At 63.7% G+C, this 18,662-nt stretch overlaps 1 protein-coding gene across 4 annotated transcripts; it reads left to right on the top strand.

The window, feature by feature from the left end:
- Positions 1-1,377: 1,377 nt before the first annotated feature.
- Positions 1,378-17,727, top strand: CPLX2 (complexin 2). Of its 4 annotated transcripts, none has more exons than XM_056350609.1 (5): positions 1,378-1,511; positions 6,226-6,324; positions 15,301-15,408; positions 15,903-16,078; positions 16,251-17,727. In XM_056350609.1, the coding sequence occupies exons 3-5, from the start codon at positions 15,378-15,380 to the stop codon at positions 16,446-16,448; spliced, it is 405 nt and encodes a 134-aa protein (XP_056206584.1). In that variant the 5' UTR covers positions 1,378-1,511; positions 6,226-6,324; positions 15,301-15,377; the 3' UTR covers positions 16,449-17,727. The 4 variants fall into 4 exon arrangements, with proteins under 4 accessions (XP_056206584.1, XP_056206588.1, XP_056206586.1 ...); XM_056350611.1 differs by lacking the exon at positions 1,378-1,511 and adding an exon at positions 1,617-1,710; XM_056350613.1 differs by lacking the exon at positions 6,226-6,324 and having other exon boundaries at positions 1,388-1,511.
- Positions 17,728-18,662: the final 935 nt, after the last annotated feature.

Genomic DNA, 18,662 nt, shown 5'->3' with positions numbered 1-18,662 from the left:
GGGAGGGCTGACCATGGAGGTGGCACCCGGCTGACCTGCAACCCACCTGCCATGATGCCTGGCAGAGGAGGGACTCTCTGGGGTGGAAAACTTGAGCAGCAAGCTCCTCCAGGGCCATGCTGCTGAGCCCCTCTCAGGCACTAAGTCACAGCCGTCCTGCACCCTCTTTTTAGGATGGAGAGGCAGGACCTCGTTTTTCAGAGGGCGATCAGAGATCCCGATGGCCGAACCAATTGCAAAGACAAGTTGCAAAGCGAGGAGCCAACCCCAGAAAGCACCAACCCCAGAGCAACCCTGGGGAAGCTCGGTGGAAGCTGTTCCACGCACCTACAAACCCAAAGCAAAACCCAGGGAAAGGAGCGCTTTGCCTGCCCGCCAAGGAAGCAAAGGGCAGCCGGTTGCGGAGAGGGGTTGGGCAGCGGAAGGATGAGTCCCAGTCCCTCAGGCCAGCGGGGCTCTCAGGAATCCTCTTGGCCATGCTCTGCACCAAGGACCAGACCCTGAACTGGGGTTTTAGCTGCTTAAAACTGCTGGGGACAAGTTCCTGCTCTTTGCCCTGCTCCCTCCTGCCATTCCTTGCTCCATGCAGCAGCACCCAGCCAGCCTGCCCACACCCCTGTCCCGAGGCTCTGCAGCGCCCGGCGCAGACCCCGTCTCCAGCCCCCCCCCATCTGCACTGCTCCCCGCAGCTTCTCTGTGAGCCCTGTGGAGCCCAGTAGGCTCCAGCTCTTTGTCACCCCCCATCCTCAGGACACCCCACAAGAGAGGCTGGGCAAGGGCTTTGTCAGGTGCAAGGGGAGGTCTCTGATTTGGGGACCACTTCTGGCATCTCAAGAGACCCAGAGATGTCCTGCCTGGAGACCCCTCCTCCGGGGGGGCTGGCAGTGCCATGGGACAAGAAGCAGTGACTGAGGGAGAGAAGTGCAGGGCCCTGGGGCAGGAGGGTGAATACTGGAGGGAATTGCTGGATGGTGGTTCGGGAGGGATGGCCAGGTACTGGGGGGAATCGATGATTACTGGGGAAATGGGGGTGGCCAAGAAATAGGGAGATAACGGGAGGCACGGCCGGGTACCGGAATGTGGCTGTACAGGCGCTGGTGATGCCGCTGCTGGGACACAGGGGCATAGCCCGGTACCGGGAGGGATGCCCGCGCACTGCGGGGCAATTGCTGGTTGGGGGAGCGCATAGCCGGGTACCGGAGAGGCTGGCTGGCTAGCGGGGGGGCAACCGCGGGGTACGGAACGGGGCAGCTAGGTGCAGGGGGGCAATCGCCTGGATACCGGAGAGGAGCTGCCTGCGGCGCGGCCGGGGCCGGGGGCTGCCGCCGGGGGCGCGGGGCGGGCCGGAGGCGGGCACGGAGCCGGCCCCGCCCGGGAGGCCGTGCGGTGGAGGGGGAGCCAGCACCGGGGCCCCCCCGTACCGCTACGGCTCCCGCCTCCCTTCCGGCGGCGGCTCCTTCCCTGCGCCGGGGGCGGACGGGGCGGACCGGAGCCGCGCCGAGCCCAGGCAGGTGGGTGCGGGGCCGGGCCGTGCCGTGCCGGGGCCGGGGCCGGGGGCGGGCCCGCCGTGCCGCAGAGCCCGGGGGGGGCCGGGCACGGGCACGGGGATCGGCCCGCCGAGCCTCCCGGGGCCGCCGGCTTATGTAACGGGGCGGCGGCCGCGGGGATGCGGGATGCGGCATGAGGTGCGGGATGCGCGGAAGGATGCAGGTGCGGGATGCAGGATGCAGGTGCGGGCTGCGGGTGCAGGATGCGGGGCTGAGCGGCGCGCCCCCGGACCGCCCTTCCGCGGAGCTGGGGGGCGGGGGGGATGCCGGTGTGGAGGGGTGGCAGGAGAAGGGCTGTCACGCTCGGACTAGGCTTTGCATCCCCCCCTCCAGCCCCTCCGTGCCTGGCGATCCCCTGCGGGGGGGGTTCTGCAGAGCGGGGCCGTGGGCAGGGGGCGGAGGCCACCTGCTCCCCCCACCATCCCTGCCTGCACCCGGGGAGGCTCCGCGCAGCCTTCTGCTGTGGGGACCTCGTGGTACCCGCCAGGGTCTTCCCACGCCACCCCATCACCGGCTCCCTCCTCCCTCCTGCTCTTCTCCAGCTAAGTCCAACCACTCGTGGAGCATTCCAGCCGCATAGTCCCCAGTTCCCCGTGCTCCAACTTCTCTGCCCACTGTATTTTCCCTGCGAGATCCCTCCCATGCCCCATGCTCCAGCCCCTGTCCCCACCGTGCCCCCAGTGCCATGGCTGCAGCACATGGGGCATGTGGCTGCCGTGATCCAGGCCTGGCAACACGCAATGGCACTGCTACCCGCATGGCACAACCGTGACCGGGCAGCTGCTGCCTGAGGCAGGCAGTGCAGTGAGTCAGAGCAGAAAAGCAGGGCTGGCACCTTTGCTCAGGACAGGGCTGATGGCTCAGGGCTTCTCCGTGCATCTAGCCGAGCTCTGCAGGTGGTGGCAGCTGCTGGCCGAGGTTGGTGAAGGAGCTGGAGCAATTCAAGTCAAGCCAAGATGCCAGGTTGGCAAAGAGAGGGTGAGGAAGGGTAAGCTGTGCTCAGGGTGCAGAGAGGTGTCCTCCCTGCCAAAACTGCCCTTGTCCTCCTGAAGTCGCAGGACCCAGAGGGTTGCCAGGAGCATGGCCAGGGAAAACAAGGAGCTCAGCCCCTGGCTGGCAGCATTGCTATGGGTGGCCAACCCTCACCATGCTGGGGAAACTGCAGACAGCTCAGCTGAGACACACTGGCACAGAAAAATGTCTCTATGTCTCCCTTGGCTATGGGCTGAGTGTTTGTTTCTTTTATTGCCTCGCATGATAACATTAGTATTGAAACGACCCCATCCAGACAGGTCTATGAACACCTCTGTAGCGCTGGAGGGTGATTGTGGTTCACACTCTGGCTCTTCCCCGGGTTTCTGCAGAGGTTCTGCCAGGCACAGCCCACCAGGCCCGGTGCTCCTTGTCAGGAGCTGTGTCGGAGCCGAGGGGAGCTGTGTCAGGAGCCAAGGGGAGCCACGCTGAGTTGCCCAGCACAGTTTAAGTACCAGGGCTGAGAGGTCCTGGCAGAGGTCCGGTACTGCAGGGAAACCCTCCAGGGAAGAGATGGTGACCACTGGCAGCATGGCAGAGTTCTGTTCTCACCACTATGGCCTGGTGCTCCAGAGGTCTGGTCTGGGAGGTGGGCATAGTCACTGCAGCCCAGGCTGCCGCCTTTCCCACCGGCACCAAGTCCAAGCCCTCGGGCATCATGTGCTGCTGGAACAGCCAGGGCTGGATGTCCCTGCCCAGAGCAGGACCTTCCCAGCAGCCAGAGGATCTCTGCTGTCGCCCACAGCCTCCGCACATTCATGGCCAGACTTCCCCATTTGTTCTTATGCCAGCATCATCCTCGAGTTTAAATGATCCTTCTCCCTCCCTGGTGTTTACTCGCTGGGTGTATTTATAGAGAGCAATCAGGCCTGCTCAGCCAGGGTAAACAAGCTGCGCTCCTGCGGGCTGCTCTCGCGTGAGCGCTCTCTGCTCACTCGTCCCAGGAGCTTTTCCCTCCGCCTCTCCAGGCTCCACAGAGCCTTCCTGGCTGCAGAGACCCAGACCGTCTGCCTTGGCCAGCCGTGGGCTCTCTGGGCCATACCTCCAGGCTCTCCTGTCATGCTAGGTCACCCAGTGACTAGCCAGGAGCCACTGTCACCTTTTCCATGCCACTCTGCACCACGGGTGCCTGCTCCCCCTGTAAGCAGCCAGGTCAGCGGATCCATCCCTCCCTAGCTGGTGCCACCAGCTCCTGCTGTAACAGTCACCAGAGGTTCAGAAACATTGCTCATCTCAGCCAAATCCCAGAGCCCCATGATGGGGTGACCTAGACCTGCCCCAGCCCGTGGGAAGGTGAAGTCTGCAAGAGGTGTTGAGATTTTTGAGGCTGAGGGTCTGCTTTTTGAAGGCAAGGCAGGTTGGCTCAGGTACAGGACCCCAACAGGGATATGCCTCTGGGGGCTGCCCAGTGCAGCATGGAACCCCGAGCCCTTTGCATCCCTGTGTGAGAGCCAGGACAGTGCACTGCTGGCACCGAGTCCTGTTTGCAGATATTTTCCCCAAGCATCATGGCTCTGAGCCTTCCCTCTCCCGCCGGTGCCTGGACACAAAGCTGATGCCAGCCCTGAGGCAGGTCACAAGAGCATCTCCCTTAGGCAGGAGAAACACTTTGAGGTGTGGCCCAGTGTTTCACAGCCCGTGCACCCCACTGCTCCCCTTCCCCAGCCCACCTTCCTCTGCAGATTTTTGGACAAGCTCAGCTATAAAAGCAGGGTGTCGAGAGCTGGAGGCGCCAAAGCAGAAGAGCTGTGGACTTGTTAATGGTCTCATCTTGAGCATTAAGTTTTCCCTGAATACTGTGCCTTGTGTCCAGACCTCAGCTGGATAAAGCATCCCTGCCAATGCCTGGAGGCACCACAGTCCCCAGAGCTGGGGGTGTCCTGGCACCATCATCCTGCCCTGCTCTTCCTTACCCTCCACTTTTGGCTGTGGTTGGTGTCTGGTTGCCTGGACAGACAGACTGAGCTAATGCAGCTGTCCAGGTGAGATGCATCTTCATGGTACTGGCAGGCTCTGCCCATTGCAAAAGCATGGAAAAAAAGCCACTTTGCTCTGGGCCAGAAAAAAAAACCAACCCTGCAGGGATCTGAGCAGCACATCCCAGGATCCTCTGCATCCTCTCAGGTACCTGAGCAGGGGAGCCCTGCTTTTCCCACCCTCGGGGGTTTCAGCAAAGAACAGCTGATTTACACCCCAGGCCATGGCCAACAAAGCAGGGGACTGATCAAGCCTCAGCCCAGCCCTTCTCCTTGGCACTGAGCTGTCTGGAAACCAGCCACCCCCAGGCACATATCCCTGCAACACTCTGCAGCCTGTCTTACCCTGCTCCCAAGCCTTCCCACAGCCCGGAGGAGACAGCGGTTGTCCCCAGCAAAGGTCACCTTCACACTGCTGCTGAGCCCTTTCCAGGCTGAGCTTTTAGCACTGCATTTTCCAGGGAAGCAGGCGCTGTTCTGGAGTCTCCTCGAGGGTCCCCAGTGGGGACCCTCTGCCCCTTTCCCACAGCCCCCAGAGCTCAGGGTCCCCAGGGTGAGCCTGCACCCTCCCCAAACCCAGCACTGTGCCCAGGGGCTGGCATTGTCTCCTGCCCCCGGGGCTAGGACCAGTCATCTCTGCTCTGCAATGCTTTTAAAAATGCAGGCTCCATCCATCCCAGCCCCTGCTTCTCCAGCGTCACCGTTTGCCTGTGTTTCCCCCAGCTCCCTTGGGTCACATATTTATCTCCAATTTGCCAAAGCCTCCCTCCTTCCCCAGGGTGGAGGAAAAGCCTTTGCTCAAAGTCAGGGTGAATTTGTAGCTTCCCCAGGAACCTGCTCCTCAAGTCACAGAGCACAAAACACTCTCATAGCACCCGTCGCAGTGGCACCAGCTGCACCGCGGGGACAGACCGTGCCAGAAACTGCCAGCGTGGTACCCAGCACACTCGTACCTGGGTCTCTGCACAGCATATGCTTGGGCCAGCACTCCCCAGTAGCACCCCCCCTGCATCTTCTGGAGCATCAGAGAGGCATCTAAAGAAGGACATTCAGGGAAGGGACAAGATCCCTGGGCAGAAGCTTCCCAAGGTCTGGCAGAAGTGGGGAGCCCAGAGTGGGGCCAGGCTTTCCCAAATTGCAAGGTCTGAGCAAGGGCTTTTGTTTGGTAGCTTGTTTTAACTTGCCATTATGTTCTCTAAAAAAGAAATTCATCGTCTGCAAGTTGAGGAAGGCAGAGTTAATGTGAAATTTTAAAACCTCAAAGAGTTGAGAGCCCTCTAAATATTTAATAACGGCATACAAACTGCCGGGTGTCTGCAGAGATGGCCAGGAGCCCTCTGCCAGCAGCAGAGGTGGTGTCCCTGATCCAGAAGAGGAGCAAAGACCCTGATGGGCTGCCACCTCCTGCAGCCTGTCACCCTCTGCACACCCTGCTGGGCTCCCACCTGTGAGAAGATGGTGGCTCTTGCCATCAGGTTTCTGCCACCCTTGGAGGTCAGGATGCGGGAGAGTGCATAGACCCACCCTGGCCTTTCCTAGCTGGGGGGAGAGGGCAGCAAGCAGTGGTGTGTTCCATCCATCACCCATCAAGTGATTCTGTTTTGTCCACCCTCTCCGGTCCTGGGGCCCCACCATAGAGCTGATCCTCTTGCTGTCGGTGTCTCCTGCAGGCCCTACTCTCCCTGCGATGCCCAGCTGTCCCCACGAGGTCCTCGTCCCCCTGCGTTAGGTGCCGAAGCCTGCAGACACCCAGCACTGCACACACCAAGGTAGGCAACGCTGCCACAGCTACGCTGCCACAGCTCCGCCGCCACAGCTCCTGGGGGGCCATATCGCTCCCCACAGTGTAGGGGGCACAGTGAAGCCATGAGATGGATGGGGAGGTGCAGAGGTACCACCTGGGGCTGCCTCAGTGGACAGTCAAGCCCCCAGGATTGGGGGTCCATCATGGGCATCCTGGCAAAACCCTGGTTCAGGGCAAGAGGCATTTGGACCAGCTCAGGAACAGGCTGAGGCCACAGGAGTGGGGAACAGCTCAGGCTCTGAGGCGGATGCTGTGCACAGTCCTGCCTGGGGACCATGGCAGGTGATGGTGACTGTGGAGCTGGCACAGGGCCAGGGTTGGGGTTTTTTTTTCTTTTTTTTCTTTTTTTTTTTTTTTTGCCTTTGAAAGCCCCCAGATGGGAAAGGTACGAGCCAAACCCCACTGAAAGCAGCCAAGAATGAATTTTCTGGCCAGAGCCCCAGCAGCTCTTGGAGTGGCGCCGTGCCTGTCCAGCGTCACGCTGCAGCGGAAACCCCAAGTGCAGGCAGGCTGGGGGAGGTCTCAGCCAGGGTGGGCAGCGAGCCCCCCACCCATCCCAGCTGCTCCCTAGTGTGGGGGTCTCACCCCCCCAGTGCCCTGAGCCAGGGCAGCACAAGCTTATCCTGCTCCCACCGAGCTGCAGCTTGGCTGGCCCCCAGACACCCAGATGTCCCCCCCATGCTGCCACAGAGCCCCCCACCATGCAGCCATCTGCTGCTGTCGGATGACAGGGTGTCCCCAGTGCTGTGGCCCTCAGCCAGTTCTGTTGCCTGGGGCACGGGGCACCTTATCTCCCAAACCTCCTCTCTGATGGGGTGCGATGGGCCTTTCTCCCCCAGGAAGGCAGATGCTGTCCCAGAGCCAGGCTGGGAGTTCGGGTAGAGCAGGACCAGCCGTGACAGCATCCACACTCCTCTCTTCCTCCTGCTCCCCAGCCCTGGTGGTGCAGCAGGGGTTAAAGCACCCTAGGCTCTCTGCTCTCCTCCAGGAGCCCCAAAGATCTTGCAGGATCTTTGCAAGACCAACACCTGTATCAGCACGAGGCTGAACACCTGGGGTGCAGCACCCAGGGTCTCATTTTTGAGGGCACTTTGACTGGAGAGGGAACAGGGGCTGCTGCTGCTCTGCTGTGATCTAGAAGCGTAGTCTTGAGCTAATGGTTCCCTTGTCCTTCATGCCTTTCCCCCAGTGGTGAAATGAGGGTGGGTATAACCCCTCTGAGGCTTTCTGCAGGGAGCAGGTGCTCAAATCCCATCCTGACACAGAGCCAGGAGGGGCCCCTTGGGCATCCACAGTCCCAGCCACCTCTGTCGTTTGTGCCTGCACAGGCCCTGCATGTCCCTGCCAGGGCGGCGGGGATGGAAGTCAGTATGTGCACAGACTGGCTCCTTCCCTAAAGGCGGTGGCTGGGGTGATGGGGAGGGATGGGGAGGCAGCACAGGAGCTTGGCAGGGCTTTTGTCTGCTCCCCAGGCAGTCCCTGGCATGCTGCTCCCAGCTCCACTCTGCACCAGCCCCCCTCTGTACTGGCCCCTGCAGAGCTGTGCAGGTGTGCGTGCCTGCCATAAATATTGATGGGGTGGACTCAGTGCAAGTGTGGCTTTATGTACAGCAGTTGGGATGTAAATGGTGTAAGGACCTGATGTCTGGGCAGGAGAAAGCTAATGCAGGTGATAGCACCGAGGCTGAATGCACAGTGGGTTTTTATAGGGAGTTGGGATCCATCCTGCATGGGGTGGGAAGGTGGGAAGCGGCTGGATGACTAACCCCAGGGCTCATAAACCTGTTTGGGGAATCAGCCAGACCCACAGCGAGCCTAAATCTTCCAGCTGAGACTGCGGTGAGCCACTGTGGCTCCCTCATCCCGCTCCCCGCACAGCCATGCCAGGATAAACAGCGAGGGGCTGCAGTGCCTCTGTTTAATAATGCATGGCACAGAGGCACTGGATGCACGCCGGGAGTCAGGAGCTGCTGGGACTGCAGCACTTGACCGGCGGGGTCCATCCCAGTATCCCCTGGTGCTCATGGAATGTGGACACCTTGGGGCTCTGGGTGGCCCTGAAACTGGGGCTGGCCATCACAGGGCACAAAGCAGTGATGGCGAAGCCAGGACACTTGGTCACTCAGTGACTGACATCCCAGCCACACTGGATGCTTAGCTGGAGCCTGAGGCTGAGTCGCTGTCCCCTTGGGTGCTCTCACTGGGAGATTCAGCCCCTGCGTCACTCTCTCTTGTACGAATGTAGGCATAGATGGTCTTTTTGGGGAGCTCTGGAGGGCCGAGCAGCTCTGGGAGCACCCCTCCCTCTCTGGCATCCTCCTGGGACACCACCATGCTGGGAACAGCTGGAAGATGTGAGCTCGGTCCAGTCCTCGCCTCACCCCTCCTGCAGCCACAGCCACCCCGGCTGGCATGCTGGCTGCCGTGCCCAGAGCCAGCAAGTGTGTGCTGGGGCCCTGCAGGCACCCGTTTAAACCCAGCTCCTGCAAGATGCCCTCCTGGGGGACGCACACATCCCTCATTGCGCGTGGTGCCGTGATCCAGCTCCACCAGCCATCTGCTGCAGCAGCTCCCCACCACCCACTCCCTGGCCCACGCTGCGCCCCGTGGCACGGAGCTGGGCAGGGACAGGCTGGGGGTGCCCAGGGTGCCCCCCCACCCCACAGGCAGGAGCAGGCGGATGAGTCTGTGGGAGCAATGCTGATGGGGCCGTGGTAGTGATACAGATGGGTCTGCAATACTGATGCCAGCGGGGCTGTGTTGTGTTATTGATGCAGGCGGACCCATGATAGTGATGCAGGAGAGCAGAAAAAGCCGCAGCATCAGCCCGGAGCCCCTCTGTCTGCAGGGGTGCTTTGCTGTGCCCGTGCAGAGCAGGGCACACAGAGGGCAGCGGGTAGGAGCCTCCCCTGCCCGGCCAGCAAAGCCCGGAGCCAGGGACACCCTCAGGGTATGGGGCCAGCAGAAGCCACCCTGTGAGGGAGGCTCCACGGGCATATTTGGCCTGGTTTCTCTGTCCATCTCTGGTGTGCTCAAGGAGCCCTGCCACCCCCAGCTCCCCGCCCCCGTGCTGCTCCCACAGAGCAGAGCATCGCAGCAGAGCTGGGCTCAAGCCACGGCACAAGCCCACCTCCCTCCCTGCCAGCCCTGGCTCATGGGGCACTCCCATGCCAGCCACAGGGTGAGACCTGCGTTCACACCCCATGCCTGGCATGGAGGGGATAATGAGGGAGTGGGTGCTGGGGGGGCACCCACGTGTGCTTGGGGGCTGTGACCTGCTGTGGGGGCAGAGCAGTGGCCCCAGCATCACCAGGGGCTGGACACAGGCAGCTCTGAGCACCACACGCTTGCACTGAGCACGGCATAACGGAGTGACCCTGGGTCCCCCTTGCCTGGCATGTTGTCACCGGCGGGAGGGACAGCAGGGGTGGCAGGGGCTGTCTCTGCAGCCTGTGCTCAGCCACTGTGCTGGAGGGTCCGGCTCCAGCCTGTCCCTGTCCCTGTCCCTGTCCCTGCCAGGTGCCAGCCCCAAGGGACCACGCTGCTCTTCAGAGGCTGCAGCTGCTGCATGTTTTGTGCTGCCTTTTCCCCTTCTCCCCGATGCTGTTTTTGTTTTGTTTAAGAGGCTGGGTTACGAATTTTAAACAGGCTCCTGAAAAACCCAATTACCTCCAGAAGACAACCTGATAAAAGCTGCCTAAGTGGCACTGTGGAAATCGCCTTGTGCGGCAGCTGAGGGAAAACCAACATAACAAAGCCTTTGGAAATGGAGTTAACCACTTTTAATCCCTTGGTGCGATGAGAAGGACCAATAATTATTTTCTGCGGAGATGGGGGGTGGATAAGTGAAACAGCTGCCCTGTGCTAATGGGTGGCAGCAGGCTGGGCTGGCGGTGCTGCAGGGATGGGTGCAGGTATTCGGGCAGCTGCTTCCCTTGCCCAGGAGCCTTGCAAGAGCCTGCAGAGGCTGTGACCTTGCAGGGTCCCTGTGCGGCTATGGGGCCTGGGGATGATGCTGGCAGTGGGGCAGGCAGGTGCCACTCAAGGCTTTGATGTGGCAGTGACAATCAGTCCCGTGCCCTTTCCCCGGGTGCCAGTGGGGAGCAGGACAGGCACTGCCGGGGCCCTGGCACCCGCACTGGCTCCGTCCATGCCGCGCTGCCCCCGCAAGCCGGCACGGAGGCGACTTGCAGGACTTGGCAGCACTGAGAGCTTCCTCCTCCATCTGGCCATAGTGCTGCCCCCCCATCCCTCCCATCCTGTCTCCCCCAGCAGCTCCAGGCAGCCACCCAGCAGGTGACACTGCCCAGGATGACGCCAGGGGACAGCTGTGCCTGAGGAGTGTCCATGCTGGGCACAAGCAGTCTCCCAGCACTGGGAGCATCTTCCAAACACCTGCCAGAGCCAGCTGGGCTCTAAGGACTGCAGGGATCCCCTGGGCCCATCCCCATCCCAGGAGCAGGGGTGTCCACAGGGTTGCGCAGGGCAGGAGGATGGAAGCAATGCCCAGGGCTGGTGATGAGCCCCCGTCTGCCCTTCCCATGGGATCCCAGCTGACAGGGCAGAGTTGGGCACTCGCCAGCCCATCAGCTGTGGTCACGCTGCCGGCACCAGCAGCTGGAGTGCCAGGGCGGCTGGCCACAGCTCACGTCAGCCTCATGCTTCCCGTGGCAGCAGGGACGGGGGCTGCTTCGCCCACCTCCCCCCAGCCACCCCACGCTTGGGGACAGCACTCCAGGCCATTGAGCCCCAAGGAGGGCATGCCCAGCTTAGCACTGGGCGCTGGCACAAGGGACGGCCTGTTAGCTTGGCCACAGCTCTTACTGGGAGCAATCCCTGGGCACACTGGGAGCTACTGGGGGAGGATGTGCTTAATGAGCCGAGGCATCTCCAAAGATTGAAAGACTCAAGGACCCATCCCAGGAACAAAAGGAGGCGTTTGTCAGGCGCTGAGAGACGGGCTTGTTAATTCCTCCTGGCTGTCACACTTATCTGTAATGAATTTGTGCTCTGCTGTATTATTTTTAATACAATAGGAGCGGTGCTGCCCGCCCACCGCCCGGCTGCCGGGAGTGCTGACGTCAGTGCCCGGAGCAGGGCTGCTGCAGGACGGATGGACGGATGGACAGATGGACGGGCCAAGCGCAGGCCTGTCCTGCTGCCCACACGCCTGTCCCACCAGCAGCAGAGGGGCAGAGCCGGACTGGGCACGAGGGCAGGAGGCATTTTTTTTCCATGGAGGTGGAAAAAGGAGTTGGTGGTCAACGCCATGGTGGAAGGAGGCTGAGGGCTCAGGGCGGGCAGAGATGGGGTGCTCCAGGGAGTACTTTGGGGAGCAAGTGCAAGGAGGTGAACAAGAGGGCCATGTCCTTGATGTGGTGGTGTCCCCATGCTGGGACCTGTTTGTGGCAGCAGCTGTGCGCAGGGCAGGAGCCGACAGCGGGTGCACACACGTGGGTCTGTCGGTGCTGCATCTTTGTGCAGGTGCTGGGCTGGCACTTGTGTGCTGGTTTTGTGCCCCCCCCCCCCCCCCCCCCCAGCTGCAGGATAGCTCCCCCCTGCTGCCCCCCATCCTGCATTGCCCCATCCTCCCAGCAGCAGCACCGGCAGTGCCCAGCAGCACCGACAGCATCTCCACAGCCCGCACTGTCGGGTTTGTGGGGGCAGCTGCAGCCTGTCCCAGCTCCCCGCAACCTCCCACACGTGGAGGCGGGTGGTCCCTCAAACGACCCCGCACCCAGACCCTCTCCAGCACTTTTCTGGGCTGTAGCTGTGAGATTCCCCACAGGGCTGCTCCTCCAGAGCCTCACCATTAAACACCAGCCTGGCTCAGAGCGCTGCTAATCTGATTTGCAAAGGGCTCGTCTTATTTCTAATAACCCAGGGCTGGATTAATTAGGAGGCGCCGGCTGCACCTCTGCGGAGTGGCAGGGTTGGCAGTGGGGCACATGCCTGTCCCCAGCACCTCTCCTTGCACTGGGATGAGGATGGGAGACCTGGGGGAGCCCTGTCACACAGCCGGGGGGGACACAGGAGGGGCTGCAGGAGCCTGTCTCCCTTTAGGCAGGTGCAGGGGGGCGGGCAGGGTAGTGCCCCCCATTCCCTGCCCGAGGATCCCCTGCTGAAGGGGGTCCTGAGCTCTGTGGGCATCACAGCCTGGATGCCACCATACAGCCCCCCGCCCCACTTTGGGACACCCCCGGGGGAGCAGCACCAAAAATCCAAAACTGGGGCCTCCAAGTGGTGGCTGTTGGGGGGGGTGTGTGATGATTTATCAGGGACTTTAATTAAACTCCCGCAGCCACCCTGCACTGTGGAGGGGGACGGGGTTCTGCGGCTGGGGGTGCTGGGGGAGGGAGCATGGGGGGCAGACTGGGGCGGGGGGCAGCTCCGGCTGATTAATGCCTCGTTTCCCCCATTAATTGCCGCGGAGGTGAATCATTGACCTCGAGCAGAACGCACTCCCCGCTGGGGGGGGGGTCGTCGGGGGGGGGTGTGTCGTCGGGGGAGGGGGGTCGTCGGGGGGGGGGCCCGTCTGCATTCTGGGGAGCGGTGCGGGAGCGGTGCGGGGCTCCCGGAGGCCCCGCCGGGCGGCGGGATGTTTCCCCGGGGGTCGTGCGGCGTTTCGCGGAGGGCGAGGGTCTGTCCCGCGTACCCCCGCCGCGGGGGGCCGGGCCGCGCTGTGCCGGGGCGGGGGGAGTCGCCCCGGGCGGGCCCACGCGTGCCGCCGGGGGCGGGCAGGGGCCGGGCCGCGGCGGGGCGGGGCGGGAGGGCGGAGCGGCGGCAGCGGAGAGCGGCGGCGGAGCCGGTGAGTGCCGCGCCGCGCCGGTGCTGAAGGGACAGCGCCGCCGCTGCGGCACCGGGCGGCCCCGGGCTGCGGGCGGGGCCCCGCGCCGCATCCACCGGGGGGGCGGCGGGTCCCCGCGGCACCGCGTCCCCTGCGCGACCCCCCCCCCCCCCCCCCCCCCCCCCGCGGCTCCCGCCCTCCCTGTGTCCCTGCGCCCCCCCCCCTCCGCCGCGTCCCCGGTGTCCCCTGCGCCGCCGTTGCGTGTCCCTCGTTCCGGGTCCCCCCGCGTCTTCCTTGCCGGCGCACCCCCCCAAACCTGCGGTGCGTCCCCCGGGTTCCGCACCCCCCTGCGGTGCCGGTGTCCCCCGCATGCCGGGTGTCCCCTACGTCCCGTGTCCCCGCTGTCCCCCGCCTTCCCGGCGCCCCCCCCGTGTCCCCTGCGTCGCTGCAGCCCGTGCGGCTCCGGGGTCCCGGCGCCTGCCAGTGCCCCCCCGTCTGCTCGTGAACCTGCACCCCTCCCACGGTGTCCGTCGTCCCCCCCCCGCGGCTCCGGTATTCCGGTGCCCCCCGTGTCCCAACGGCCCTGGTGTCCCCTGCACCCTCCCTGCGGTCCCAATGTCCCAGCCTCCCCCGGTGTTCCCGCATCTCCGGTGTACCCCAAGCTCCCCCTGCATCCCCGGGGCTCAGCACGGTACTGTCTGGAGCCCTCCCCCCCCCCCCCCCCGCCAGGTGCCACGGGGTGCCACAGGGCTGGGAACAACAAACTTCCCCGTGTCCTCGTTCGTGGTGCCTCCCACAGCCCACTGCGGGGTCTCGGGGAGCTGGGGTGGGGGCATCCTCGAGGCTGCGGCACCCACTGGGTGAGTGCACACGCACGCACACGCACACATACACCTACCCGCTGCAAACTGCACACCCAGGCTGTGAGCGCAGCCTGCAACCCCACACGCACACACAGGGCATGCAGGGGGCACAGGCACACACACACCCCCCCCACACACACCCCGCCTGCAATCCGCCACATGCATACACACACAGAGCATGCCAACAGCCTGCAACACCCCCACACATACACACACGCGGCACAGTCTGCAAATTTGTGTGCACACAGCCCCCCCCCCCCCCCCCCCATCCAGCCTGCAAACCCACGGACCTGCACATACAGCCCCCCCCCCACACACAGAGCCTGCAACCCCTTCACACAGTGTGCAAACACGTACATGCAGCACAAACACACACAGGGCGCACAAACGCAGCCTGCAGACCTGTATGCACACACTCGCCCATGCAAGCCCTTGCACACACATCCGCAGAGCTTGCAAACCCTGAAACTCACGCACGCACGCTCAAAGCTTGCAAACAGGCTGCAAGCCCGCACGCTGTGTGGGCACATGCAGCTTGCAGCCCCACAAACTTATATACAGATGGGTGTGTACCCCCCCTACTTCCCCCCTGCAGACACAGCCTGCAGCCACCCGCAAACACACCTCTTGACCAAACACAGCTTGCACATGCAGCTCGCACACACCCCGCACGCAAACACAGCACACACATGCACAGACCGTCCTGCACATGCAGTGTCCCTGCACAGCGTCACACACCATCTCCAGCACCCGCAGGGATCACACCCAGAGTCACAGGCTGCTGCTTGCAACCCTGACAGCCCCCAAACACTGTCACAACCTGCCAACAGCCTCTGCTCCATCCCTCTGCAGAGCACATGCATTGCCATAGACACATGCGCACACATGCAGCACCCCGTGTCCGGTTGTGTTGCGCTGGCATCCCCAGGCAGGGTCTGTTGTCCTGGCCCACAGCAGGTGGTGGCATGGTGGGTCCCCATCCTGCCAGCCCCCAGGCAGCACCCCAGGGCTCCCTGGCTCCTGCTGCCCCACTGAGGCAGTGCTGAGGTGGAGAGTCCCTGCCTCAGACCCTCCACAAGTCCCCAAGGCCAGCAGGGATGTGAGGAGGGGGCCGGGGGGAGCAGGCACTGCCACCAGGCAGATCTGTCCACCCTCTGCCTGCAGACCCCAAAAGCTCCCTCTGCCCATCCTGGAAAGCATTTGGGGCTGGAGATGCGGAGTCCATCCCTCATGCCTGGGTGGTGGGGACCCTGAGCACTGCACCCCTGACCGTGTCCCTCTGCCCACGCAGGTGGCCCTGGTCGGCAAGCCCGGACAGCAGTGGATGAGCGCTGGGCACTGGCCTAGCCGCACGCACACACCGGCACCATGGACTTTGTCATGAAGCAAGCGCTGGGCGGTGAGTGGATGCCGTCCCCCCTCAGGGTCCCCCCTCCGGGAGTGATTCTGGCTTCCACACCCCAGGGAGCATGCTGGGAGGGACATGGCAGGGGTACAGAGCTGCGGGGAGAGCCACCAGCAGCAGGGAGCTGCTGCCGGAGCCCTCCGGGGCTCCTGTTCCCAGCACCAGCAGCGCCTGGCTGGGGAATCCCAGCTCTCCCGCTGCTAAGTGGGATTCCCTGGCGGGTCCCCTGGGTGCCAGCAACGAAAGAGCTGCTGGTGTCTCCCCCGACTGACGCCAAACTAGGGCAGCACAGCCAACCTGCAGCACTCCCCATCTCCGCAGCCTCCAGAGCCTGTGTGCAGCCAACTCTGGCACGGGTGGCCCTGAGGATGTCCTGGGTCATCCTTGCTGGGGGGCTCCATGCCCTCCCTACCTCTGCAGGGGTTTGGGGAGCAGGCGCTGGGCTGCAGCACCCCTTGGGGACCAGCCAATGGTCTTGTGCTGTGCAGGGGCCACCAAGGACATGGGAAAGATGCTGGGGGGTGAGGAGGAGAAAGACCCCGATGCGCAGAAGAAGGAGGAGGAGAGGCAGGAGGCCCTGCGCCAACAGGAGGAGGAGCGGAAAGCCAAGCACGCCCGCATGGAAGCTGAGCGGGAGAAAGTCCGGCAGCAGATCCGTGACAAGGTGGGCACACATCTCCCCTGCACCCACCCCTACCCACAGCAGCCGGGGTAGGGCTGGGACAGGGAGCCAGCATGGCCAGGGAGGAAGGTGGCCTGAGGCGGTGGTGATGGGCACAGGGCAGAGCATGGGCAGTGCCCACCACCTGCCCTGCTGAGGAACTGTGTCCTTGCAGTACGGGCTGAAGAAGAAGGAGGAGAAGGAAGCAGAGGAGAAAGCTGCACTGGAGCAGCCGTGTGAGGGCAGCCTGACGCGCCCCAAGAAGGCGATCCCGGCGGGCTGCGGGGACGAGGACGAGGAGGAGGAGGAGAGCATCCTGGACACCGTCCTCAAGTACCTGCCTGGCCCGCTGCAGGATATGTTCAAGAAGTAACAACACCGCCGACCCTGCCATGGGGTGTTGGGGCACGGGCGCCCTCTCCCCTCCAACCCCTCCATCAGTTCCCTTGGCCCCGGGGGGGGGGTGTCCCTGCACCCCCTCCCCATTCCTTTCCCCCTTTGCCCTGACCACACCAAAAACCCGCCCCGTCCCGTCTAGGCAGGGCCCCCCCACCACGCCGTGCCAAAGGGGAGCGGCCCTGGCTGGACAGGGTGAACAGGGACCAAATGCACTGATGTAACCTCGTGGCAGGCTGGGGGCACCCCAGGCCCTACCGGCTCCCCCGGGGTGGCTCCCTGTGCCCCCTGCCCTGCCCCTCCTGCCCTCCCAGGGGACCCCGGCAGGCTTTCGCTTGCCTGCCCTCGTCCCCAGCACTGCCATCCCCCTGCCCTGTCCCGCCCTGGGCCAAGCCCAAAGCACAAAGCCAGGCGCCCTGCCCGCAGCTCCCCCATCCCCGGTCCCGGGAACGGGGGTCCCCCGGGGCTGCTCGGTGTGCCCCAGCATCGGGGGGTTGGAGGGGACCCCCCCTCCCCGCATCTCTGGCCCCATAGTTAAAGCCATATCAGTTAGACTGCAATACTTCAGCACCGGGAGGAGCGGGCACCGCGCTCCGCCGACCGTGTACAAAGGCACGTGCGGGGCAGGGACCCCCCTGCCTCGTCCCCCCACCCCCGTCCCCGCCATCCCCACCGCTCGCTCGTCTGTGTCTCAGCCCCACTGGCCCCCGTTCTCGCATTAGTGTCTCTGTGCCAGGGTGCGCCCCGTCGCTCCATGCGTCCTCGTGTCCGCTGCTCACACTCCCCACCCGCTCCCCGAGTCCCTGCTGTCCCTGGGGCCACCCGCAGCGCTGAGCCGAGAGCCCCCGCCGCACTGCCGGGGCCCCCACTCTGCCCCCTGCAATAAAGCCAGCACGGGGCTGAGGGCTGCCGGGCCAGTCCTGGGCTGGGAGTGCCCGGCTGCCCCCCACCCGACGCTGGACACACACGGGTCCCCGGGGCCTGGGAAGGTATCCCTGGGCAAGCAGCCCGGGCATGTCCCAGGAGCTGCTGCTTGCACCCCAACGGGGGGGACGTGGGGGCATGCCCTCATCCCCGTCCGTCCCTTGCCGCACCGTGCTCCCTCTTCCCCGTGCTTCCTCTGCCACAGCCCCCAGCTGCTCACCAGGGGCTTCCCTGGGAGGCGGCGGGCAGCTCGGGGCCCCACAGACATGCTGTGACCATCCTGCTCGAACTAGTCTTTGACAAACTAATAAAATAAAGGGATTTGTACATTGCTCCGGCCTCTGCTCAGCCATTGCTTCCCTGGGCCCCCACACCAGCTCCCTTGCCCCTCCATCTCCCCTCCAGAGCTGAGACCTGGCAGTTCATCACTTAAGGAGAGGCCACAGGGCCCAGCCTGGGCAGCACCCAAGCCCAGCCACAGGTGGAGAGAAGCCACACACGGCTCCCAGAGCCCTGCTCAGCCCAGCTGCCTCCCCACACCCCCATGCCCACCCTGCAGGTGCCCTCTCCAGGGCTGGGGACAAGGTAAAAGGGATGGGTACTGGTGGGACCCCGTCCCACAGACATGGCACAGGAGCTTCTGGCCCTTCCCCCTGACTCTGGGACTCTCCTCACAGGATGACTTGACCCTGGGGTACAAGGGCTGTTTCTTGTGGGTCACGGGCACAAGGCTACGGGCAGGGCCTGGGCAATCGGGCACCTCATGCCCCCCAGCAAGGCAGGGCCCCTGGCAGTGCTCAGATGTGGCACAGCCTCTGTCCGGAGGCAGCCTCAGCTTCGACTGATTTGCCATCATTTACCAGCAAACAGCTCAGGCGTTACCCAGGCGGCATCAGCAGAGCAGCCACCTGGAAAAGCTCGTGTCAGAAGAAAATATTAGGGTAGGAAATGATAGAGATCTTGCAGGCAAGGTCTCCATCACAGGCAGGCTGTGCCTGCACCTCCTCTGCAGCAACCGTCTCCCCTGCGACCCAGCGTGCTGGCACAGGGCACAGGTGGGAAGACAGCCCCACAGCTCTCCTAGGGAGCAGGGATGGGGCAGGCACTCCTTGTCACCCCTGGCAGGGGTACAGGGAAGGGCTCTGCCCAGGGCTGGTGACCGTGGCATGGAACAGGCAGCATCTTCTTCTGGGGCCTCGGCCCTGCTCCATCCATCCAGGATGCTGCCAGAAGGAGCAGGGTTACAGGACTGGGACAGGTCCCTGCG

The sequence above is a fragment of the Falco biarmicus genome, chromosome 8 (assembly GCF_023638135.1).
Source record: "Falco biarmicus isolate bFalBia1 chromosome 8, bFalBia1.pri, whole genome shotgun sequence".
NCBI classification, from domain to species: domain Eukaryota; kingdom Metazoa; phylum Chordata; class Aves; order Falconiformes; family Falconidae; genus Falco; species Falco biarmicus.
Note: the sequence above shows the minus strand (reverse complement) of the source record. Positions and strands in the feature narration are given on the sequence as shown.

Bases quoted from the DNA above. Each gene is read 5' to 3' on its own strand.
- CPLX2 (XM_056350609.1), top strand. From the start codon at position 15,378: ATGGACTTTGTCATGAAGCAAGCGCTGGGCG. The intron at 15,409-15,902 runs GTGAGTGGATGC...TGTGCTGTGCAG, and splicing joins CATGAAGCAAGCGCTGGGCG to GGGCCACCAAGGACATGGGA. The intron at 16,079-16,250 runs GTGGGCACACAT...GTGTCCTTGCAG, and splicing joins GGCAGCAGATCCGTGACAAG to TACGGGCTGAAGAAGAAGGA.